The following is a 25,158-nucleotide window of genomic DNA, read 5'->3' on the forward strand; positions in this document are numbered from 1 at the left end:
ATTAGTTAACAACACTTTATTGGTAGATAAGAGTCATATGATTGGAAGTTGTTCAAACATATGCATTGTCACAGGTAACTTATAAAGCACTGACTAAATCGGGGAAATTTATGCCATTTAAAATTTATATAGCATTTAAAGTTCGAAGAATGTGATGCATTTCTGAGTATTGGTTCGCTTTGCAAGCAAGTAAAACCTCAAAATCCTAGAAATGTACACCTGACTAAGAAAACCAGTCAAAAGTAAAAATACAAAACTATACACATAAACATCAAGTATACTTCTTAATACGTTCTATATATTTCTACTACACTGCAATAAGTAAAAATATTTTCTGTCACCCTCTGTCATTTTTGGTGCCAATAACACCCCTTATAACTTTTTTTTAAGCATAGGCTACAGACAAAATATAATACTATGTACCCACTAAATCTATTTAATACATGTTCTCTAAATTCTGTTTATGTCTGATAATTACATATAAACATTTATGGCTTTTTACACTATTAAGCAGCACATTTGTTTGTTACATTTGTGCAAAAATTGATTCAGAACGTAAACAATATTTATTCTAGAATTTTAGCTTAGTGCAAGTTCTTCAAACAGAAGTATATGATTTTCTAATGTCATTGTTCTCTCTGTACTAACTACAACACTCTGGCAGGCTTAAAAGTCTATCTCTCGTTCTTGATGATTTAGGAATTTGATCAACCTTGGAGGAACTGGAAGCTTGCAAATTTTCTTCAGTCTGTTGATCCCGAGCAGTTTGCGGATTTCCAGTCTGCAGAGCTGCATGAGTGGGCGTGGAGGCGCTGCAATCAGAACCAGCAAATGAATACACAGGTGACTGAAGTCATTTGCATAAATTAATAATTTAAGCAAAAGATATGGGTTAGCGTACTTGATTTCTCTTTGATGCATTGCCACTCGTAATAACTGTCCAGATGTTCAATGAGGCGTGCACAGAGTTTCACGTGCCCAACATAGTCAAGCAGCACGTCTATAATCGGTCCTGCCCAGTGGGAGTAGGTTTCGGTGGAGATCAACTCGCAGAACTAGTAAAAAAAAAAAAAAAAGTGTGTAAAATGTGGTACTATACACAACTCAGAATAAAACACAATTATAATTTATGTATTGGCTTCAGGCCATTCACCTGAACACAGGTCTTTTCCATAGTTTCTTCTGAATCATATCTTAGATTACGCCTAATCTTTATAGGAGGATGAGGATTTCTGCCATAAACACAATTAAAACATGACAAGGCATCACAGCCATTATCCATCAGATACTTCAGTAAGGACAGATTCTTCAAACAGAACATAACAGCAGCTGGAAAGGCAGTTGGGTGAGTTGGGATGTAGGCATTGACATCAGCACCATGTTTCACCAGCATAGTCACTGTCTGTATGCAACCCTGCCTCAGGGCCACCAGGAGCGGTTTGAACGTGTCCAGGTTTGGGTTAGCACCAGCCTCCAGGAGCATGGTGGTAGCATCGATGTTGTTGTTTATGACCGCAAAGTAGAGAGCTGTGCTGCGTCGATCTTCATACATCATAGAACGATCATCAGACAGTGTGGCATTGACATCAAAGCCAGCCTCGATCAGTAACTCGAGAATATCATTTCTGTTGCGCTCCGCTGCTAAATGGAGAGGGCTGATACCTGAACGTCTGACTCTGGCCTTACTTGTGGCTCGGATCAGCATGGATACAATGCTGAAAATGAGAAGTTTTGTGTTCTTGAGTCTTACCTTGCTAGTGTGCACCAAAAGACAATTGGACATCATGTTAGAATTTGACAACATTAGGGTGAAATGACCATAATAAAATGGAAAAATTATTTCATAAGAAGATTTTATATTAAGATAATAATACATGTAAACCTTTCTAAAAAGCTTGTATGTATAGTGATTAGCAATAATGATATTTTAGAGAAACAGTTCTAGGGTTGGGAACCGAGAATTTATGTAAAAAAAAAATGGACCGTTTGACTGTTGTGCTCCCGTCTTGCATCTTTTAAAGTGTCTTGAACGTTCTAAAAACACAGCGTTCGAGTTCAAGTTTAGAAATTCAACTTAAAGTCACCATGAAATCAAAATGAACAATTTCTATTTGTTATAAATGATTTATCCGTGCATATTTTTAATCAAAATAACTTCTGCTCCCTCTTGCAACGGTATCTCTTGTGTTTTCTGGTGACGTGTCTACTGGCACGAGGACAGGACAACTCTGATCGCTAGATCAATCAGATCATCCAAGGCAGATGGTAATTCCAGAGCGTAGATTTCATTCTGTATACTGTCAGCCAACCCATGCAGGAACATGTCCCACTGCGCCTCCTCATTCCAGTTGCATTCAGAAGCTAGTTTGCGAAACTCAATGGAGTAATCCGGCACAGATCAATTACCTTGTCGCACCTCTGCCAACACCCATGCCGCTTCTCTGCCAGAGACAGCCCAGTCAAACACCTTCTTCAGCTCATCCGCGAAGGACTGGAACGAGAAGCAGCACTGATGTTTCTGTTCCCACACTGCCGTTCCCCATTGAGCTGCTGGGCCAGTCAGCAATGTGGTCACCAAAGCCACTTTAGATCCCTCTGACAGGAAGGCAGATGGCTGGAGAATAAAAACAGAGAGCCAGAAATGGCAAAAATGCCAGAAATGGACGAGTAAGATCTCTGATGGGGAGAACTGATGGTGGGTTAGGCGCAGTTGGCGGGTAAGCTGCCTCGGCCTTCAGTTGCTGGAACTGGGCAGACCACTCTGCGACCTGCGATACCAAAGCCCGAATCACTCGACTTGTCGCCATGATCTGTTCCTCTTGGCCTTCCAAGCGTTGTTGCTGGCCAAAATGTCTCTCAGCTCGGAAGCACTCACTGGATCCATTTTGGTCAGATTGTTATTTCAGGGGAAATAACCGCTGGATCCAGTAGCGAATGCAGTCAAATAGGGTGTTTATTAAGCATCCACAATCCGTGGATCAAACTGCAATGGTCTGGAGAGGTAGACTGCCGACCAGTAGAGTCAAAGAGAAATCCAGAAACAGCGATGACAATAGGTAACAGGAACAGAACTGAGAATAATGAACAAAACAAACGCCTGGACATGCGCAACAACGATCTGACAAAAAATGACTGCAAACACAAGGGTAGATATTTGGGGCGAACGAAATGAGTACCAGGTGTAGTTGGCCTGATTAGATCGTCAGCGCAATGAGTTGTCCAGCAACACTGACAGCCAACCAGGCCAGAGACAGAAACACAAAAAACATGCCAAAAATGAACACACAGACTGTGACCGTGACTCTGACAATGAGATCACAGCAATAGTAAACCACAACGATCCAACGATTTAATCAATTCCCAATAAACAAAACCAAGTTCAAGAAGTTATTTCACTCGGATATACATCACAAAATGGAAAAATAGATTATCGCAACATCCATTTCATGGCGACTTGCCTGTCAAAATGCATGTCTCACACTAGACACTGCAAAAGACACAAGACTATGCACAAGTACAACGGTCAAAGACGTCAGTCTAGTGCATGTTTACATGAAAAGAAAAGCAATTCAGTGGAAATGCATAAGCGCATTCTGTGTGTGAATGGCTAAAGCTAGTGTTATACTTTCCGTGTGCGTGAGGGTCCGCGTGACGTAAAAATCATAATTGGAGGGTGTATGCAGAGGCTCTTTGCGGACATCTGCGTACCTCCCATTTTTTGTGACCGCGCGTACTTGTCACTAGGCTACAAAAGCACCAACTGCGCTTGCGCTGGAAAAACAACAAAATTCTTTCTAGAGAATCAAAAACATAGAGCGCAGTGTAGTCCAATTCCTAAACGAATGACTCTTATGAATCAAAAATATACAGCGTAGCCAATGTAGTCTGATTCCCGATGAAATGACTCTGAGTTGTTGTTTTTTTTTAATGAATGAAATACAGCTTACAACTGTAAAAGAGTGTAGTAATTGACTGGTTGTATGTAGTTAAAGATAATAAACATTATGCGTTTTGTCAGTAGTATTAAAAGCTATAACAAGTAAACACCTTCTGCAAGAATTGTTTTACATTTATTTATTATGAAAATTATATAATCATTTGACAGGAAAATTTATTTATTTTTTCATATATATATATCTTATAAATACTAAAATATTTGTTAATGGAGTTTTTAAGGAATTGAAATAGTTAAGAGGAACCAGAACCCAGGATCATTAAATTCTTTACGATTCCCATCCCTAAACATCTCATGCTCTCATGAATTATGCTATGAGATGATTAGTTTAACTGTTAGGCGAGAAAAAGACCCTACACACAATAAACTAGAGTTAACAAGACATGACATGCATGTCAGAAGAAAGAGCACTTATCTTAAATGGTATTTTGCAAATAAAACCATTTGTTCCTACTTGAGTTAGCTTGAGTTTACAGCTTATAGGTTACAGGATTAGCACCCTTTTGCCACAGCATTGCTGTAAAGAACCCATTGAGACTTACTTAGTTTCCCTGGTATTTTTGTGGGTACGCCCGAAGTCTTTGCTGAAAATTAATGCAAGATCATGAGATGTACTAAACCTAAACTTTAAAGAACCAATGCCCTTCGCATACAAATAAGTTGTTTAGATAAACTGTGACCTAAGAACATTCCTTCCAAAGCAAATTCATTCATTCGTACTAATTCCTTATTAAGTGAATTCTTAATTCATACCCATCATTGCCACGCTGGGCAGCAATATGGATTGGCATCAGTCCTGTTTTGCCCGGCTTGTTGGCGTCTGCATTTTGAGATAGAAGGAACTCTACAATGTCATCATGACCATTTTTACAGGCTTCATACAGCGCTGTGGCTCCATCTGTGGCCTGGCTGTTGAGATCTGCACCTGATTGAGGTAAGATGCATTACATTTGAGATGCATTATATCACAAAGCAACAATGAAACAGAAAGGAAAATGACAAACAGTGAAATATATTACCATTTTTTAAAAGCATGCGAAGTGCATCCACTTTTCCACTTTGGGCGGCGACAAAGATAGGAGTAATTCCGTACATGTTGGGCATGTTGACTTTGGCTCCAGCTTTTACCAGCATCTCACAGATTTCCACATTGTTCCTGCACACACTCTCATGGAGAGCGGTCCAGCCTTGAATACAGTTCTTATTCACAGAGGCGCCATAATTCAGTAACATGGCAACCATTGCTGGGTTCTCCTTCTCACAAGCTACAGATATGTATAGAAATTATACAATTTCCATCACACCACTGAAGGTCATATTAAATGGAAAAACAAAAGATCTTTTTGTGGATCTGGGCTTGTAAGCCAGGCTTTTAAATAAAAGTAATCTGAATGTAAGGAACTAGAATGAACAAGAATTCAAATAACTATTTTTAATATATATATATATATCTCAACATCAAGATAAACTGAATGTTTGGGGGAGGAAAAAACGTGAAATTTGGATGGATGGATGGATGCATGGAATGATGGATGGATTGATGGATGTATGGAATGATGGATGGATGGATGGATGCATGGATGATGGATGGATGGATGCATGCATGGATGGATACCTTTGTAAAGGGGAGTCTCCCTCTCCATATTGGAAATATCAGGATCAGCCCCATTCTCCAGAAGACTCTCTACACATGCAAGGTGATCCCTGGCCACAGCGAACATTAAAGCAGTCTTCCCTTTTAAAGTGCGCTGGTTAACCATTCCAGGTTGAGCTGTGAGAATAGTGTTCATGATAAAACCAGAACAATCTGTTAGAGCTCAGCTAAAAAAAAAAGTTACATTGAGTAATTTTCAAATGAGTACACTCTACCTCTCAGGAGAATCTTAATGCATTGATCTTGTCCATAATATGCCGCCTCGTGCAAAGGAATCCATCCATCTTTATTTGGTGCAAGAACATTGCAACCAGGTTGCTTAACCAATAGTCTCACTGTTCCTACATCACCGTCCAAAATGGCCTTAACAATAGGCGCAATCTCCCTAGAGAAGACACCGCTTTTATTTTGATGCATGAAGTGTTGCAGGTGAGGTGATATTCATTATGGCTCTTGCTTATGTAAATATTAAAATGCATATAACATATCAAATGTTCCATGTGCAGCCTGATCTCATTAATTATACCGTTTACAAGTCTGGAGTCAGTAAAAGTTTTTTAATGTTTAAAACAAAAGATCCCTATTTCTAATAAATTATGTTCTTATAGAACTTTTTATTCATAAAAGAATCCTGAAAAAAATGAATCCCAGTTTCCACAAAAATATTACTGTTTTCAACATTGATAATAATAAGAAATGTTATATGATCACCAAATCAGCAAATTAGAATGATTTCTGAAGGATCATGTGACACTGAAGACAGGAGTGATGACTGCTGAAAATTCAGCTATATTCCATCAGAGGAATAAATCACATTTTAAAATATATTAAGATAGAAAACAGTTATTTTACATTGTAATAATATTTATCAGGTTGATTGGCAAAACGTGTCCCACTCACCCTGAATTCCCTACTGTTTTTACAGTATGTTTGATCAAATAAATGCAGCCTCAGTGAGCATAAGAGACTTCTTTCAAAAACAAACAAAAAATAATCATACTGACCCCACACTTTTGAATGATAGTGTACATTTTGATATACTGTACACTGAAACATACAATTTGGACATTCTGACCACAACATAAAAGTAAAAAAGTATAAATATTTACGTATACATAGCTCTAGAAACGTAAAATCTTACGTCATAAATATTATATATATATATATATATATAAAATGTCTTCTGCTGCTGCTGAAGGCGATCTGCTTCAAGGTATGACGTGTTTTTTTTTTTTTGTTTTTTTTTTTAGTTACTGTTGCCTTTCTATCAGCTCGAACCAGTCTGGCCTCTGGCATCAACAAGGCATTTTCGCCCACAGAACTGCCGCTCACTGGATGTTTTCTCTTTTTCTGACCATTCTCTGTAAACCCTAGAGTGAAAATCCCAGTAGATCAGCAGTTTCTAAAATACTCAGACCAGCCCGCCTGGCACCAACAACCACGCTACGTTCAAAGTCACTTAAATCACCTTTCTTTCCCATTGTGATGCTCATTTTGAACTTCAGCAGATCATCTCGACCATGTCCACATGCCTAAATGCATTGAGTTGCTGCCATGTGATTAGCTGATTAGATATTTGCATTAACAAGCAGTTGAACAGGTGTACCTAATAAAGGCCCTATTATAGGCTATAATATATTTTTCAGCTTCTATGAAAGCGTACAAAGAATCACATTTTTCTTACAAACGTAATAATGAGATCATACTGTCATGTGGGTACAGTAATTAGGTGATCACTCACTCTTCAGGCTCAGGTACGACTTGCATAGTTCCATCATATCTTCGATATGCCACCATTCGCTTGCCAGAACCAGTCACAAAGTGACCCACTGAACACACACCCTGTGGATTTTCTCTTTTGGAGAAAAAAAAAAAATTGCATTCAGATGGGTTAATTTAATGCTACCTATTGCATAACAGTTTTAGAATTCTAATGATTTTTTTTTTATCATTTTAACTTTCATAATTTCAAATTAAATTACCTACATGTTATCTTTGAAATTAAACCAAAATCCACAACTGGAAGCCTAGAGTTGAATCCTAACAAGTGTACTGGGGCACAGCAAAGGATAGTGTCTATTTTTATGCATGGTGGCATGTAAACTTTATGAAGTTGGCCTTTGAATGAAGAGTAACAGGTGTGAAGCAGTTGTGTCAGCCATCGGAAAGATGCAACAGGCATCTGTAAGTGATATTGTGACCCTTCCCATGAGCTGCATCATCAAAACATGACTAGAAATTTCATGAGGCAATATATTAATGGGTATGTTTTGATCTTATGTCTCTCTGTTAAGTTCCTGTATTGCATAAATCACATACTGAAATATCTATTTTAAAGAAAAAGTTTAGCTTGATGCCAATTTGAAAATGTACATGTTGAAAATCTGTGCAGATATTCTATTAGCTTATGTAGAGGAGAGTGGGGCACAACCTAATGCTTTTTTACTTTCTCAGTTTGTGTAAATCTACTTAGGGTTCAGAGTATTTCTTTTTTTCCACATTAACAGGTTAGTTCACCCAAAAATGAAAATTTTGTCATTTATTACTCACCCTCATGTTGTTCCACACCCGTAAGACCTTCATTCATCTTCGGAACACAAATTAAGATATTTTTGATGAAATCCGAGAGCTTTATGACTCGTCTATAGACAGCAATATAATCACCACTTTCCGGACCGGAAAGGTACTAAAGACATCGTTAAAACTGTCGACGTGACTTCAGTGGTTCAACCTTAATTTTATGAAGCGACAAGAATACTTTTTGTGCGCAAAAACAAAACAAAAATAATGACTTTATTCAACAATATCTTCTCTTCCGTGTCATTCTCATACGTTGTTTACGTCCAGCGCTTCCAGGTTCTACGTCCGAATGCCGACTCATTATTGTCCGGCTTCTGCGTCAGCATCACACGCATGCGTCATGCTGCTCACGTGTGCAGCTTTGGCCAATACTGAGTCGGCATTCGGACGTAAACACAGAAGCCTTCACTGTGTTTACTGCGTCAACTGCGTAATGATAATGACAGGGAAGAGAAGAGATTGTTGAATAAAGTCGTTATTTTTGTTTTGTTTTTGCGCACAAAAAGTATTCTCGTCACTTCATAAAATTAAGGTTGAACCACTGCAGTCACGTTGACTGTTTTAACAATGTCTTTAGTACCTTTCTGGACCTTGGGTCTATAGACGAGTCATATACCTCTCGGATTTCATCAAAAATATCTTAATTTGTGTTCCGAAGATGAACGAAGGTCTTACGGGTGTGGAACGACATGAGGGTGAGTAATTAACTTTTTGGGTGAACTAACCCTTTAATTTCACATATGTGAAATTTCTAAATGTTCAGGTTCTTCCTCTTAGTCTTCGTTAACTTTTTTTTTCTCAACAGAAATTCATAAAAGTTAATTATGCCAATTATAACTGTATAGAATAGCATGGTTCTAATAGCGGGGCACATTGTAATACAGTGTTACAACGTACCCTATCTGTGCAACTGGAATTTAAACCTGGTTAGTATCTTCTGCTATCGAAACTGCTAAATAACAGATTGGAGATTAAAATAATATCAGATTTGTTTTAATTTGTTTCTAATTTTAAATAAATACAAAAAATATAGATGAAAAATTTACTTAAGTAAGAAATTTACTTTTGCTATTGTTAAATGTTCAGTGATATCTCCCAAAGATTTCTGAATTTTGGCGCAATTTTTTCTCTATATATTGTTGATATGGCAACTAGTAAATATGCTAAGTTTCTTCATGCTAGCATATGTGGAAGTATTTAAATCATGTGTGTTACAACTAACCCCACGTTAGTTTGTGCCCCACTCACCCCTACTCATTAAAGGTCAGCGTGAGTAAAGTTTACTAAGCACTGGTTATTTTTATACTCGCAGTTGATTTATGATGGTACCTCATTTCAACTTGAATGAAACACGTCACACTGTACCTTGGTGGATTGGCAGGACACGCAGCTGGTTCTAGTTGCTGCTGGGGACGATGCATTGGTGGAGCTTGGCGTTGTACTCTTGGCGTGTTCAGAGTAGCGGGATTGTTAGAGTTTTCTGACCTCGGCCCAGAGCTCTGGCCATCAGCAAGGCTCCGCTCGATTGCCAGCTGCATGAGCTCATCATCAGACAGGTTGCTATAGAGACTGTAGTCCGCAAATTCCAGGTTGGTTCCTCTGGTACCTGGCATGGACACATGGGCGGCTGCCATGATGGATCCTAAGACAACCAAAACATTCATTATGTAATGAAACTGGACTAATGTGTATTATTGCAAATTTCATGTGCTTTCTTGATTAGGAGATACAACTAATTGATTTAAAACTGTCAGATTTTTGATTTTTTTTTTTTTTTGGTAACACTTTACAATAAGGTTTCATTTGTTAACATTAACAATGGAATACTTCTACAGCATTTCCCTGCAGGGCACAGCTGATTGGTCCCTGCTGCATCAGTACAGTAGCCAATGAGCTTACTGCTCAACCTTCAAATACTTGGACAGCATTTGCTGTAGCAGTTGCAGCACGCTTTCAAAATTTCTCTGAAATTCAATATCTAAGATAAGTGATCGGTCTTTTTATGCTATATCACTGTGCATTATTACTCATTGAATTGAAATAGACATTCGATTTTTTTATTCGCATAGTTTACAGCAGTTTACAGCAATTCTTAGTACTTGTTCAGCAGCAGCAGCATGTAGCCTATAGCAAATTCATATTACAATGTTAGCAAATATTATCAACAGCAACAGCATGCAGATGTTGCCATCAAGAATAAAAATACTATCTTGCTTAATTGAGTTGAGTGAGATGACAGATGAGTCATGTGTTGGCTAATGAGTTAATCATGCAATGTGAACATTTATCATTCAATATGCAAACAAATGTATTCACTTTATTTACAATATGGAAGTATACGCAAGCAGAATTAGATTTTGGCCTTGTATACTATCTTACAACTACAGGACGAACAGCGATTTATGCTAATGTTGGATATTTTCATCGTCAACTTATTAGTAGGCTAAAGGTAAGTAGATCATCCACCCACATAGCAGTGTTGGCCTGAATGTGGCCTTAAGCTGGCACTGCTCCTTTTGGCAGTGGTATGCGTCCTGTCAGCCAAAGCTGGGCCATGACTGGCAATGATGACACATGGATGACGGCAAACAACATTAGGGACTATTGTTGGTGGGAGGTGTGTGGCCCAGATCAGTCCAGTGATCATGTGGCCGGAATCAGGCTTGTGACCATAAAGCCACATTTTAAATTTAAATTATTTTTAAAGGATTCCAAGATTATTTTTTGAGACATTTTAGCAAACATACTGAGAGTAATTCACAATTAAATGCTTAATTGAATAACAGAATAATTAAATGCAGTTTAAGGCAGATGACTGATTTACTTAATTTGAAAATTATAATATTTCATCCCAAGATCTCAAAGACACTTTAAAATCTTACAATTTCTGTAATCAATTAACCATTAATGCAATGTCATGCAATATTTATTTTGTTTGCTGTTGGACTTATAATGAATTTTATGAATATGCTGTGGCTCAAATGACCATAAAATACACCACATTTTATTTGTGCGCTGTAATCCAAATCTGAATCCATGTGATTGCAAACAGATGCAAACTTATTCAATAATCTTTGTCTTCAGTAGCAATCATAACAATCAAATCCAGCACTAATTCAAAAATTTGCCCCCTCAGGGAGCGTTACGACAAAGGTTTTACATCAGTGATATGAATTGCTCATTAGCTGAGTCCCAATTCAGAGGCTGCATAATTCGAAGGCTGAAATGGAAGGCAGATTGCATCACCGTGGCATGACAGGCTGTCCCAATTCGAAGGCTCCTTCAAATGCGTCTTGAAATGTGTTCTTCATTTCACGGGCAATGAAGGTCACAACAGATGGATCATTCACGTCCTACCCTACCCTAGAATTCATTGCAAGGCAGTGACAACAGGATTTTTTTGAGAGAAATTGCCAGATTAAACTTTTAAATGAAAGTATTGTGTTTCAACTTATTTAAATAATCTAATGTATGTAATGTTACAAATTTAAAAATAAAAAATATATATAAAGCGGGTCAAATGTTGACCAAGATATAATATAGTTTATATATTACCAATTTTATATAGTTTATGCTCTTTATTATGTACATAAATACACCAAGGTGAACAGGTTTTGAACCCTGTTTTGTTTTTAGATAGTTGAATATAAAAAGTCCAGTACAAATGTTACTGCCGTCCATCAACGGCAGCTGTCAGAGTTGCTAGGTGACAAGAACAGTCCTTTGATGATCCCATTTAACAACACTCAGGCAGACCTTCACGGACTTTGAAGGCGTGGCCTTTGAAGTCTGAGTGCTTAAAAGGATGCAGCCTCTGAATTGGGACACAGCTATTGGCTCTCATGTGCTTCATCTGTGTGACAAGACGTGTTTCGGGTGGTTGTGCGTTTGAATGAATGCACAGCTTCATGGCCTGTGTCCGGAATCACCCCCAATGCCCTCATTCAATTATGGGTATTCTCTAGTCGTTGAGCGCATATACAACTATGGATGAACGTGCATCGGTTGTACACTCATTATTGCAGTGCATTGTGGGATTGAATGAGTGCGCTCGATAACATCCACTATGCAAGTACAGGACTTGCTATTGCCAATACATACACGACACACTGCTGCTGTGCAATATAGCATACATGAATTACCCGTAGCAGATCTATACATGTGGAGCTGGGAAAGGTGAAGGGTTTCTGAAAGCATGCTACAACTGCTACAGCAAATGCTGACCAAGTGTTTGAATGTTGAGCAGGATACGATTTTTCAGCGATTAACAACTTGTTGGTACTGCTTTTTAACATGCTTGGAATAAATTGTTTGTCTGTTACATTTTTCTTTAGACTGTATGTACATATGAAATGGTTAGGAAACATTTATGTTATCTTGTTTATACAACAGCAGCAAGCATTTATGTAGTTGCTGTGATACAAGGACTAATTGCTTGAATCGGCATTCGGCACACTCTGCATTTATCAGATGCATTCAGTTTTTAGTTGGAGTGTCTGAACTAAATGATTTTTATTACTTTTGACAGGGGGGTTGGCAAGTGACTTTGACAGTGTTGCGGTTGAACACCGGTAACACTGCCAACACCTACTATCGTAGCAATTGGTCAGAATTTGCTGTAGCAGTTGTAGCGTGCTTTCAGAAACCCTTCACCTTTCCAAGTTCCACATGTATAGATCTGCTATACGGATAATCCATGCATGCTATATTGTACAGCAGCAGCGTGTCTTACTTGCTCACAGCAGCGTGTCATGTATGTATTGGCAATAGCAAGTCCTGTACTTGCTCTGCAGCAGCAATAACCAACAGCAGCAGCATAGTAGATTTATTCCACCAACACCAAACATATCAGCATTGTCATATTTGCCATTACCATGCCAAACACTCTGAGAGTTGTCATGACAGAATTAGATTTTTACTAACAAATGTTAATATGATTAATAAATAATATGGCTGCCCCCTAATATTCAACTAATCTTTACTCAACTAGAAGAGGCTTAGTCAACCAAAATTTGCATTAGTCAGTTAGTTGCAGAAAATAAAAACTTATGGCGAAGTCACACAGTCCGTGAGGGACAGATTGTTAACAGCGGGTCCTTGTGATAATTACAGTATGTCAGGCAGGAAATCCAAACGTTCGCCTATTATCCATCAACCTCAAATATGGCTCATCATTTGAAACATGTTAGTCGCAACTTTACATGACTGCTCGCTCTATAACGTTAACCTAGATAAATGCATGCTATTGTTAGGCGCATATCCTAGTGTTTGTGCAGAGTGTGGAAGCTGAAATATTAGCACGCTTCCTGCAAGACATGGAGGCTCCAGCATTTTTTCCTGAGAACAGCACAAACAACTTAAAATACTCTGTCATTTTTGGTCATACAGATAAGAGTAATATATCATTCAAAACAATCGCTTTTGTGTAAACTCACAATAACAAAAAAAAAACCATTGTGCCTTTGTAAAATAAAGAAAACCAACAGGATGCGCTTTCTGCTGTCTCAGTCTCTGTGAACTTCAGCACGTCAAAAAAAAAAAAAAAAGGCCAAAACTCGGTGTATACTTGCATTACAGACATAAGAAATATATGTATAGAAAACTTGAAATGTCAAGCGATTGCCAACCAATCCAAGTGGAAAACAAATATTCTCAGATTATGTAATCCAAAACGTGCATGTAGGTGCATCCACTACTGCGGAGATGACATTGTCGACTTAAAGGGTTAGTTCATCCAAAAATGAAAATTCTGTCATTTATTACTCACGCTCATGGCGTTCCAGACCCGTAAGACCTTCGTTAATCTTCGAGATATTTTTGTTTAAATCTGATGGCTCCGTGAGGCCTACATAGGGCGCAATGACATTTCCTCTCTCAAGATCCATAAAGGTACTAAAAACATATTTAAATCAGTTCATGTGAGTACAGTGGTTCATTATTAATATTATAAAGCGACGAGAATATTTTTGGTGTGCCCAAAAAAACAAAATAACGAATTATTTAGTGATGGCCGATTTCAAAACACTGCTTCAGGAAGCTTCTGAGCATAATGAATCAGCGTGTCGAATCCGCAGTTCGGAGCGCCAAAGTCACGTGATTTCAGCAGTTTGGCGGTTTGACACACGATCCGAATCATGATTCGACACGCTGATTCATTACGCTCCGAATCTTCCTGAAGCAGTGTTTTGAAATCGGCCATAACTAAATAAGTCGTTATTTTGTTTTTTTTGGCGCACCAAAAATATTCTTGTCGCTTTATAATATTAATATTGAACCACTGTACTCACATGAACTGATTTAAATATGTTTTTAGTACATTAATGGATCTTGAGAGAGGAAATGTCATTGCTCCCTATGGAGGCCTCACGGAGCCATCGGATTTAAACAAAAATATCTTAATTTGTGTTCCGAAGATCAACGAAGGTCTTACGGGTGTAAAACGGCACGAGGGTGAGTAATTAATGACAGAATTTTTATTTTTAGGTGAACTAACCCTTTAATCTCTACAGCCGAAAACACAGAAAACATTATCAATAAATTATTAAAATGTTTAGACAGTCTCCTTGCTGTTTTTTCATGACACATTCATAATCATTACTTTTGCCGGCGCGCTGTGGCAAGCTTTATGTGTGCACTTGAGTGCTGATTATTAGGCTATGTATTATATAGGCAATTAAAGGCTCATAATTATGATTTATATAACACGTGTGACTAGTCGGCTAATTGCTTAAATGAACAATTACTAGTCGACTAAAAAAAATCTTTAATTGAGGGCAGCCCTAATAAATAATTAAAAAATATATTGCTCAATCTTAGTTCATGTTAGCTAATGCATTAAATAATGTTAACAAATTAACCTTATTGTAAAGTGTTACCATTTTTTTTATATTTTAAATGTTTTATGAAATATCTATACAATTGCATTGTTGTTTACTGTCACAAACACTAGCTGGAGTGCCCATGATCTTTCCTTTGTTATCTGGTCATGAAATTCAATTCCCATAACCCATTGCATGGACTCATTATGCTTGATTACTTCCAGCTATGTGCCATTGTTCTGTTAAGCTCTGCCTATATAAGCCCTGTGTTTTCACTCACTCTTTGCAAAGTCTTGTTTGTGTTACACTGCATTTCTAAGTGCTTTTTCCTGGTTCCCGTGTTAAGCCCAGGATACACTGCACGATTTTAGCAATCCTATAAAGTCATTACAAATCACACATGGATCTATTAAACTTGGGTACGACATGCATGTAGACTGTATGATGATGACACCTGTTGACTCGTAGGCTACGATGCAGGTTTCTATAGAAGAATAAAACATCATCGGCATGCGCTAGTGGTAAACAAATAAACCATGTTGAATCACACTTTGGCAGTTGTAGTTTTTATGTGTGCTGAAAAAAAAAAAGAAGCAGCGAAAGAAAAAGGGAAAAGAGCTTGAGGTAAGCAGTTTTACGTTTTAGCGCCATGTCACATTGATTTCATATTGCATTTTTATTGGCTGGTCAGTAGACGTCGGTCATAGCAGCACTGTGTGATGATCATGCTGAATTTCTGACACTGTCAGAAAATGATCGTAGGCTATCTTTGGTCGCAAGACCGGGAAAACAGCCATCTTTGAACCTCTCTCACTGTACGACATAGGACCACCGATTAAGAGCCACGATCACAGAAATCGCCACAATTGTTTCACGATGGCAATCTTTCTTCTGGGACAGCCAGTGCAGTGTATCCCAGGCTTTATGGTTTCGATCTTCTGCCTTTTTCCCTGGTTTTCCCTGTTTGCCTGTCTTGGACTTTGTTGCTATCTGAATTGTCTGCCCTGTAGTTTTGTCCTTCTGCCTGTTATTTGGATTATGATTGTGGATTTTCCTTATTAAAGCTGCGTTTGGATCTTCAACCTGTTTCAGAGCAGTTAATAACATTTACACACACTCACACACATTGGGTTTTCATGTTTTATGCGGACATTCCATAGACATAATGATTTTTATACAGTACACACCTATCACAGATGACTTTCTGCATTTTTAGATTTTCAAAAAACATTACTTAGATTTATAAGCTTTTAAGTGTTTTTTTCTTGTTTGTTTGTTTTTTTCAGTTGTGTGCAGGGATGGGCAGTATTTCAGATATATGTATTTAAAATATGTATTTGAAATACAAAACACTATTTTGTATTTTAAAGCCTTTGAAAAAATCTATGTAATGTAATTTGTATTTACTGTAAATACATTTGTTTAGTATTTTTGTATTTTTTAAAATAGAATACTTTGTGCCAGTCAAGCTCTTTATTAGGCCGCTGATTTCCTGTATGAACTAGTTCAGGCCCCCAAACCCCAACTTTCATTCACGTGAGCTGCAGCTGTACGACTCCATCTAGCATCGGGTGGGCGAATTTTCTGCATTAATAAAGAATAAGATAAGGTGAAGATGTCATAGTCAATTTGTTGAATAAGTTTAAAGTGGAACATCATTAAGATTTGCCTTCAGTTAACATGAATGAAGAGCAGTTGCAAGAGGAAAAATAGCATTAGCCAGTCAGTTTTGATAGTTAATCATTTGTTGGTTTTATCAACTACTGTAGCTAGTCAAATATGTTTAAGCATTACTGCTTGCTGAGTGATATGACAATATATATTGTGGCAGTGATATAAAAATGTGAATCAATTTAAGTTTTTCTATATCCAATATTTATATATCATGGTTTGCAAATATATACATGCAGCTTTTCATTGGCAGCAGTTATTGACACATTACAGTGATAAAGAGACATGGACCAATGAGTAATAAAGAGCGGGATGTTCTTGATGTTAAAAAAAAAGAGTCAAAGTGCAATATGCCACAAAAAAGAACTCATATTCAGGATTCGCACACTGGCAGGCAGCTTTCTGTGTGCGGCTAAATGGTCAAAAACAAACAAAAAAATGTAAAAATCTGAGTATTCATGTAAACAGTAAGTTTATGTCTTGAGTAAAAGTAAACAGTTGGGAGAATAGAATGTGTATCAGTGTCACATGTTTGATATGTTTTTCTGTTCATGCCTGAGTTTCTTAGTTATGCTTCTAGTATGTTAATTAGTTCAGTTCTCCTCTGTTCTCTACCTGTTTGTGTCCATGGTTACTAATTGATTAGGTTCTTCGTTTCAGGTGTATCTTGTCAATTATCTCATCAGCTCCTCTGTTGTATTTAAGCCCTCAGTTTCTGTCTGCTCATTGTCTATGTTTGTTTACGTCAAGTGTGATTGTAGTATGTTTCTCCTCGTAGTTTCTGCTGTTTATTGTTTTGATTATTCTTTTAAAAGTCTCCTGATTATATCTCCTTCGTTGTGCACTTTAGTACAGCCACCACTCATGACAGAAAGCTAGACCAAAACTGAAGATGGATCTACCAGCAGTCCAATTATTATGCCTTGACCAGGAACAGCAGTTCCTCAAGGCCCACACCCTGAGATTTGAACAACTGCCGTGCCTCTCTAACTTTTCAGACCAATCGCTGTGTAGCCCACTCCAGCCCATGAGTCCTCTCCAACCCCTGAGTCTGTTCCAGAGTCTGCTCAAATCTCCACACTCATTTTAACGCCAGCCCAAAGGAGGATGCTGAGGAAGAAGAAATTCATCATATCGCCAGCCCCTGAGTCCTCTACAGTGTCGGACGCCTCAGCCCCAGAGCTCTGCCCAGAGAGCATTGCAGTGCCCCTAATGGCGCTAGCATTTTTGTATGTCTGGGCCACACACACATCGGCTCCAGCCCCTGACCAGAGTCCAGTGATGGCTCCAGCCCACAATCCCACTCCAAAGTTTGCTCCCATTCACAACCCCATAGCTCACCCCAAGAAATTTTACGTCCCTGCCCATAGTGGCCAAGCCAGGAGGCTTCCTGTCCCACCTAAACCACCTTGGCCACCCTCTTCTCCAGCCCTTCATCAGCCTCCTGGGCTCCCACCCTCTCTCCCCTACTGGACTTTTTACAGTGCGAGGATGCGCCTTCCAGCTCATGACAATCAGTATATTGGGTCCGTGCATTCGCTCTTAAAGTGACAGCAGCCTAATATACCTGCTGCTGTCTGTTATTAATGTTAATCAAACGACAAAAGAAAAAGAAAATTACTCACTGCTCTTGACTTAATCACTTTTGTAGCTTTAATAAATATCCGTGTATTTATTTCATATAGTGAAGACTATGCAGTGTTTTATTTTACACTACCTGAAAAACTCAAAACTGGTATTGAGAATAGTGAAATTCCACTGGCAATTTTGGTATCGTAACAACCTTATTGTCAAAAAAAGACTATATTATGATATGTATTGTTATTGTGAAAATTACTCGTATTGTAATGATAGATTTTGGTCATATCACCCATCCCTTCTCCTTGCTAGATAGCAGGAAAAGTTCCCACAGTTTTACACATGATTCATTTAGTAGTGTTCACCTCGAGTAATAGGCTGAAATAAGTATAGAAATGGCTGCTATTTGGTATTTTGTGCGCACAATGCCTTAAATCAGTGTTTTTGAAATGTCAGTGGTGCTAAAGGGTATCGAATCAATAGATGTCTGAAACACACATGCACATCACCATGTCATCAGTCATTTAATAAATAATTGTTTTTGAGTTACTGAATAATTGTTGTGAATGATGGTGATGGGAAAAAGTGGTGTTTTTTTTTTTTTTTTTTACTGGGCAGGGGAAAGTAAGAGGTGGTGAAATGAAAATAAAACGTTCTAAGCAGTTGTACACAACAAAATGTTTTTTGCTTTCAGAATAGGTCCAGACAGATTTCAGCACTAATAGTAATAATTCACTGAATGGCCAATTTCACATGTATTTTGTGTATTTTCAAAATGCAAAATACTGTATTTGTATTTAAATACATTTGTCCACACAATATTTGGTATTTGTTTTGATACATTTCAACTGATGTAACATGTATGCTCTGTCTAGTTTAGTTTCATTGTGTTTTAGTTCTGTTTGTCTGTGTGACCTAGTTTTCTAGTGTGTTCCCTTGATTAATTATTCTGTTCACCTGTCGTTCAATTAATTATCTCATTTAGTCTGTGTGTATATATACACTTTATTCTACCCTGTATTCTGTGGATTATTGAATTAAAGACTTTGTCAGTGAGTTCTTCATCTTCATGCGTTACTTATACAGCCACACATGACAGAAGACTGGACCTAAAATAGAAGAATTTTTTGCTGCATTTTTTTTTCCTCCCGTCACTATGGACTTGCCCCAGTGGACGATTCTGGGATAATTTTGGCGCATTTGTGGAGTGGGTGCTGGTATGTAATGGATTGCCACTTACCATCTGCCAGGCTGAGGAGGACATCACCAGCCCCACTCCACACCCAGAGTCCAGCCTGCCATCACCCTGCTGCACGGAATGTTTGCATGAACCCACCACAGACAGTTATCCACAGCCTGCACAAGCCCATGTCAGAGAATAGGGTGGGGCAAGCCATCACCCCCGAGCCTGAGCCTCACAAGATGTCTGACCAAGTGTGTGAGCCAGCAACATAGTCCGTCATCGTGGAGTTTGAGGAGATGGAAAGGAGCCCTGCCCACACTCCCGCCACTGGGGGTGACCTCTAAACTATTTCATTTGTTTGAAGATGTTACCTTGTCTCTTTTGTCCCCGCTTCAAGTCTCCTGCGTCTCCTATGATCCCTCTTAGCCTTCCACCTTCTCTTCAAACTTCAGCCAGTTTCTCTGCCCAGTCACCGCTCTCTCCCATCAGCCCCTCAGGTCCTCCTCAACCTCCCCTCTTTGGCATGGATCCACCCCGGGCCTTCTGGTATCCAGCTCCTCCTGGACAGTGGTATCCATCTGCTGATCCCGTCACTCCACCTCAGTCCGTCGTCCAGACTCCTCTGCCTTGGCTCCTCCCTCCATCGGCTCCATCTGGGACCATCGGACTTACGGCTCCACTGGGCTCATTCATTACTCCGGCTCCACCTTGGGCAGACGTCGCCAAGCCTGTGCCACGGACTTGCAAGCCGCCTGCTGCACTTCGTCTCTCCACCCCATGGCTCCGTCTGGCTCCGCCCTCCCTCTGGCTCCACCTCGACCCTTAGTCTCTCTGGCGCCACCTCAGCCCTCCGGTATCCTGGTTCCACTTCGTTATGGCTCCGTCACGGCCACCAGGACCAGCGGACCAGACCCTACATTGTGGGGACAAGGATGGCAATACCAGAAGTCTTTGACCTTGTAGGGACATTTAAGGTTTATTTTATTTTATTTTTTGTTTGTTTGCAATTTCTTGTTTCCTACTGGGCAGGAGAAGGTAAGAGGTGCTGAAATGAAAACAAAAGTTTCTAAGCAGTTGTATACAACAAAATGTTCTTTGCATTCAGAATAGGTCCAGATAGATTTTAGCCCTAATAGTGATAATTCAATGAATGGACAATTTCACATGTATTTTATGTATTGATACACTTAAACTACACTTAAGTTATTTTGTATTTTTGTTTTAAATACATTTTTATTTATTTATACCCATCTCTGGCTGTGTGTGTGTAGTCCTGGTAATCCATACATTGTGGGGACAAGGATGGCAATACCAGAAATCAATGACCTTGTGGGGACATTTTTTTTATTTTTTTTTTTTTAGTTCCCAGCTCTTTAGGAAAACAGCTTAAAATTCAAACTAAATTATGTTTTTTTTTTTTTTTTCCTAAAATGTACAAATTCAGAACGATTTCTTTTATCGGTATATTTAGGGGGTAGGGTTAGGGGAGATAATAAACAGTATTTTTTGTTAAATATTTGTACAGTATAAAAATCATTATGTCTGTGAAATGTCCCCAGAAAACATGAAAACCCAACATGTGTGTAAGACATGATACACTTTCAATGGTTTTAAAATGAATGTCATATATTCAAAAAATTTAATGTATGAAAAAAAAAAAAAATTGTTGTAAATATACATTTTATTTTAAATACTACTTTTTTTTTATTTGTATTTTTTATGCCTATTTTAAAGTGTGATTGCATGTAATAACTGAAAGGTAATTGGTCACAGTGAATTGAGATATATATATATATATATATATATATATAATTTTTTTTTTTTTTTTTTTTTTTTTTTTAAGTCATATTTTTGCATATCCAATTGTTTAACCTTGAAAGGAGAGTTCACCCAAAAATGAAGAGAATTTTTTATTATTATTTTCAGTAAAATCAATGTAATTTTTATTTTTTTATTTGTTCAATATTTTTTATTTTGTATTTTGAGAGAATTTTATATTACTAATTCATAATTATGGAATAATTATGATGATTTTTTCCCCAGTGGAAGTAATACGATTTATTATTGTTATTATTATTCAGTTAAAGCTTCATTGCTATGTGCTTTTTCTGTATTGTGGCTGATTTGTAGATAGTATCCTATAAAATTGCTCTATTTTTTCATATTTCCCATTCATTTCCTAAAGCGGTTCCCATTCATTTCTGAACGCGAACAACACAACTGTGTTTTTTTTTTTTTTCACACAATTTTATTTTTATTTTTATTTATTTATTTATTTATTTTGTGGTCACACAGTCACAAAATGCACAGTTTAGTACCATTCTGATGAAGTAGTGATTTTTTTTTTTTTTTTTTTTTTTTTAAAAAAAGGAGGGGTCTAAAATGAGATAAATAAACCAGAGGGTTAAACCTGTATGACTTTCTTTCTTCTTCAAAAAAACAACAACAACAACAACAAAAATATATATATATTAAAGAATGCTGGTAAACAAATAGTTTTGACTTCCATTTTGTATGGGAAAAAAAAAAAAAAAAAAACTTACAGATTTCTCAAAACATCTTTTATAGAATAAGAAAGTCGTACAGGTTTGGAATGACATGAGGGTGAGCAAATGGTGACAGAATTTTCATTTTTGGGTAAACTAACCCTTTAAAGGTTGTATATACATTAATTCTAATCTCTGTACAATTACAAATGTAAATACCAGGTTAATGTGCATTAAGTATTATGGCAAAAAATAAACAAAAATCAGATAATTTTAATCAAATTAAGAGCGTCTCAGCACTGCTGCATAGGCATTTTTACAATATTAATGCACCATTGTATACTAAATGTTTCATTCAAAACACTAACACAATTCAAAACAACAAAAAATAAGCTACTTACCCCCTTAAAAATGTTTCCCCTTCCTTAACTCAGTCAGATTTCCAAACTGAAAAGTTTTTTTGTTGTTGTTTTTCCACAGAGTTTGGTGGCACACTCGACGCTTGCACTGGGACTTGTTTAGCTCTCTGAGAGAGGCCTTTGACTGTCACCCCACACCGACTGTTTAGAGTAGTTATGGAGAGGACACGTGATATGTTGTATGCCAAGATTATCAACCTCTTAGCTAATACTGTTCTTGAGAAGTAGCAGACCTACAGCAGAGTATGAAAAAGTCTGTGGGCTCTAGTGCACTGACTACAACAGAAATGTGCTTCCAGAAATATATTATCTGAAAATACCCTGTATAAGATTTTCTTAATTTAAGTGAATTTATAAAGATAATAAAACAATTTTTTTTCTTAGTAATTTAAGACTGTATGATGTAGTTGTAAATAATGCTTGAACTACTTCATAAAATGGCTTTGTTTAGTGAAGCCTTTAGTGTCTAACTGGGTTAAATTGTTAGGCTGTTTTTGCTGTGTTAGGTTACAAGTGTGTCAAGGCTACGAAACAAACAGGACATTGAATAGCATTGTGTGAATACCGTATTTCTTATTTATAGGTAAAGCTGTTAGTTAATGTCAAGTAGACATAATCAAGGTTATGAACTCGCATTATACGTTTTGTTTGGGCTAATGTAAATATTAGCCCTTTATAGTTGCCATTTTGGATAATGGATGAATAATTTGACAAAAATTATCAAATAAGCAAGAAGATTGTTTAACATCCACTTGGTTAGTCTGCAGATTTGCACTTTTGCATATGTGTCCCCTTGTCTCATTATAAGGTCTTCCATGGGCTAGAAATTTCTTGGTTACTGTTGTAACTTCTGTTCCTTGATGGAGGGAACAAGACATGGTGTTGAATGCTGACACTATGTGTTGCACTTGGAAGCCCCAAACACCTCTGATACAATGAGAATTAGCAAGTGGAATTTCCATGTGCAACTCAGCCTGCACATATGGGTTTAAAAGGAGCTGGCATGCATCCATTCATTCAGGTTTGTGCTAAGGAGCAGAGTAATTCAGCATTGTGACTTGAGGGACATCTCGTCTCGTTCCCTCCATCAGGGAACAGAGGTTACTGTCAGTCACTTTGACGTGGTGACGAATGCTGACACTAGGGGTCCCTATGAAACACAACTGGTGAACTGAGTTACGAGGTTTTGGGAATGCATATGTCTGTGCAAACCACTGTGTGATAGGTAACAAGTGCACTCACGACATCTTAACCTACCCAGCACCCCACATAAGCTGTACAGTCCTTCATACTGCTCGGGGACTGAAGGACAGTACTTACAGTAAGAATAGGTTGCTTCAGTCGGACTTTCTTGACCTCTTATGTTCTTGTTTTTTTTTTGTTTGTTTTTTTTGGGGGGGGGGAAATCTACAGCTAATGCATACCAGAGCATTGAAGAAGCGCTCTTCCTCCCAGATAGGAGAAAGAACACTACGGAGACCACATCCTATCTGAAGGTAAGGTTAGTATATGGAGAATTCATCACATGGATTTACACCTGGGAAGTTCCAGACATGGAAAAAAAGTCCCTGCGGTAGATCCTACATGAAAGGGAGGAACTACTACAAATGCAGCGACTGGCAGCAGAGACAGGGCTCTGCCTAGGGGAAGACACAAGTTCACTGTCAGGAAAATCGTATTGTGGAAAATACATCATATGGGATTACCAAGAGAGGATCACTACATATGGACACCTCACGCCAGTATACGGGCTGACCGAAGGGCATGTGTAGCAGTTTTACTCTGGTTGTGTTTTGTTGTATTCAATGAAGACAATACGGGTGGAGCAGGTCTCAGGATGTTTTATTCTAAAGAAGCAGGTCTGCAGAAATACACAGAGCACAATTAATTTTTTTGGAATACACGTCTCTCCCCTTCGGTTCATCCATACAGCATGGAGAAAGCAGCACTCTCTTTTGAAGAGCGAGAGAAAGCACAACAGACCTCGTCAACAGCAAATGTGCTTCTAAAGATGGCGCTGTTCGCACATCGCACGAGTTATCATGTGCGTCACCAATATGTGCCCCATAAAATATTCTGCATGAACAGTTCCTACTAGAATTAATTATGTTATGCCCATTATGATTCTGAACACAAACATGAAAATAAAAAAATTAAGTTTTGATGAAGTTCATTAACATTATACTTTATATATTGTAATATTTGAACCAGCTACATTCTCCCCACTGAACTTCACAAAACTTGTGTAATACGGATAAATAGCTGATCGAGAAGCCACATACAGAATAAACTCAACTGACATTCAATACACTCACAGCAACATATGCTTCCCAACCTACAGGGAAAGTGACCTAAGCAGGGTGATCAGGCCTACTAAGAGAACACTTGTGAATAGGGTGCCCCAAACACCACTACTTTAATTTCAGTGTCACAGCTACTTTTAAATGAAGTTCTGAATGTTGGTCTTCTCAACTTGATGTAACATAAGTAACCTCAAAAGAAACACTTGTATGATCTATGTAACCGCTTAATCATCTTATGTCAATAAAGACCTGGTAACCCCATTAACTGAACTGCTCGTCTTCATGTTTTGGGTTATGTTCTGAATCAACCTGTTCATAGGTTTCACAAGCCTGCCAAATCTGGTTCTGACTTGAGTCGCCACTTGATTAGGGAGTGAATCCACAGGATAAGAGGTTTGAACATCAACTGAACCTCCCACAGATGCAGATACTGTATCACAAGTCAATCCTCCTTTACTTGAATGATCAGAAACGCTGTCACATTCCAATAGTTCCTCCTGTGCTGCTGGAA

The 25,158-nt window shown here is 38.0% G+C and overlaps 1 protein-coding gene across 5 annotated transcripts; it reads right to left on the minus strand.

Annotated features, from left to right (window-relative positions):
• asb2a.1 (ankyrin repeat and SOCS box containing 2a, tandem duplicate 1) lies at positions 1–22,485 on the minus strand. Of its 5 annotated transcripts, XM_051876258.1 has the most exons (12): positions 22,327–22,476; positions 19,497–20,352; positions 9,555–9,831; positions 7,351–7,464; positions 5,825–5,994; positions 5,571–5,726; positions 4,975–5,220; positions 4,709–4,880; positions 4,498–4,539; positions 1,154–1,754; positions 902–1,055; positions 1–812 (listed from the first exon to the last, which is right to left on the minus strand). In XM_051876258.1, exons 3-12 carry the CDS (start codon positions 9,821–9,823, stop codon positions 667–669), a joined length of 2,070 nt encoding a protein of 689 aa, XP_051732218.1. In that variant the 5' UTR covers positions 9,824–9,831; positions 19,497–20,352; positions 22,327–22,476; the 3' UTR covers positions 1–666. The 5 variants fall into 5 exon arrangements, with proteins under 5 accessions (XP_051732218.1, XP_051732219.1, XP_051732216.1 ...); XM_051876259.1 differs by lacking the exon at positions 19,497–20,352 and having other exon boundaries at positions 1,154–1,715; positions 22,327–22,485; XM_051876256.1 differs by lacking the exon at positions 19,497–20,352 and having other exon boundaries at positions 22,327–22,485.
• Between the last annotated feature and the right edge of the window lie 2,673 nt (positions 22,486–25,158).

The sequence above is a fragment of the Ctenopharyngodon idella genome, chromosome 20 (assembly GCF_019924925.1).
Source record: "Ctenopharyngodon idella isolate HZGC_01 chromosome 20, HZGC01, whole genome shotgun sequence".
NCBI classification, from domain to species: domain Eukaryota; kingdom Metazoa; phylum Chordata; class Actinopteri; order Cypriniformes; family Xenocyprididae; genus Ctenopharyngodon; species Ctenopharyngodon idella.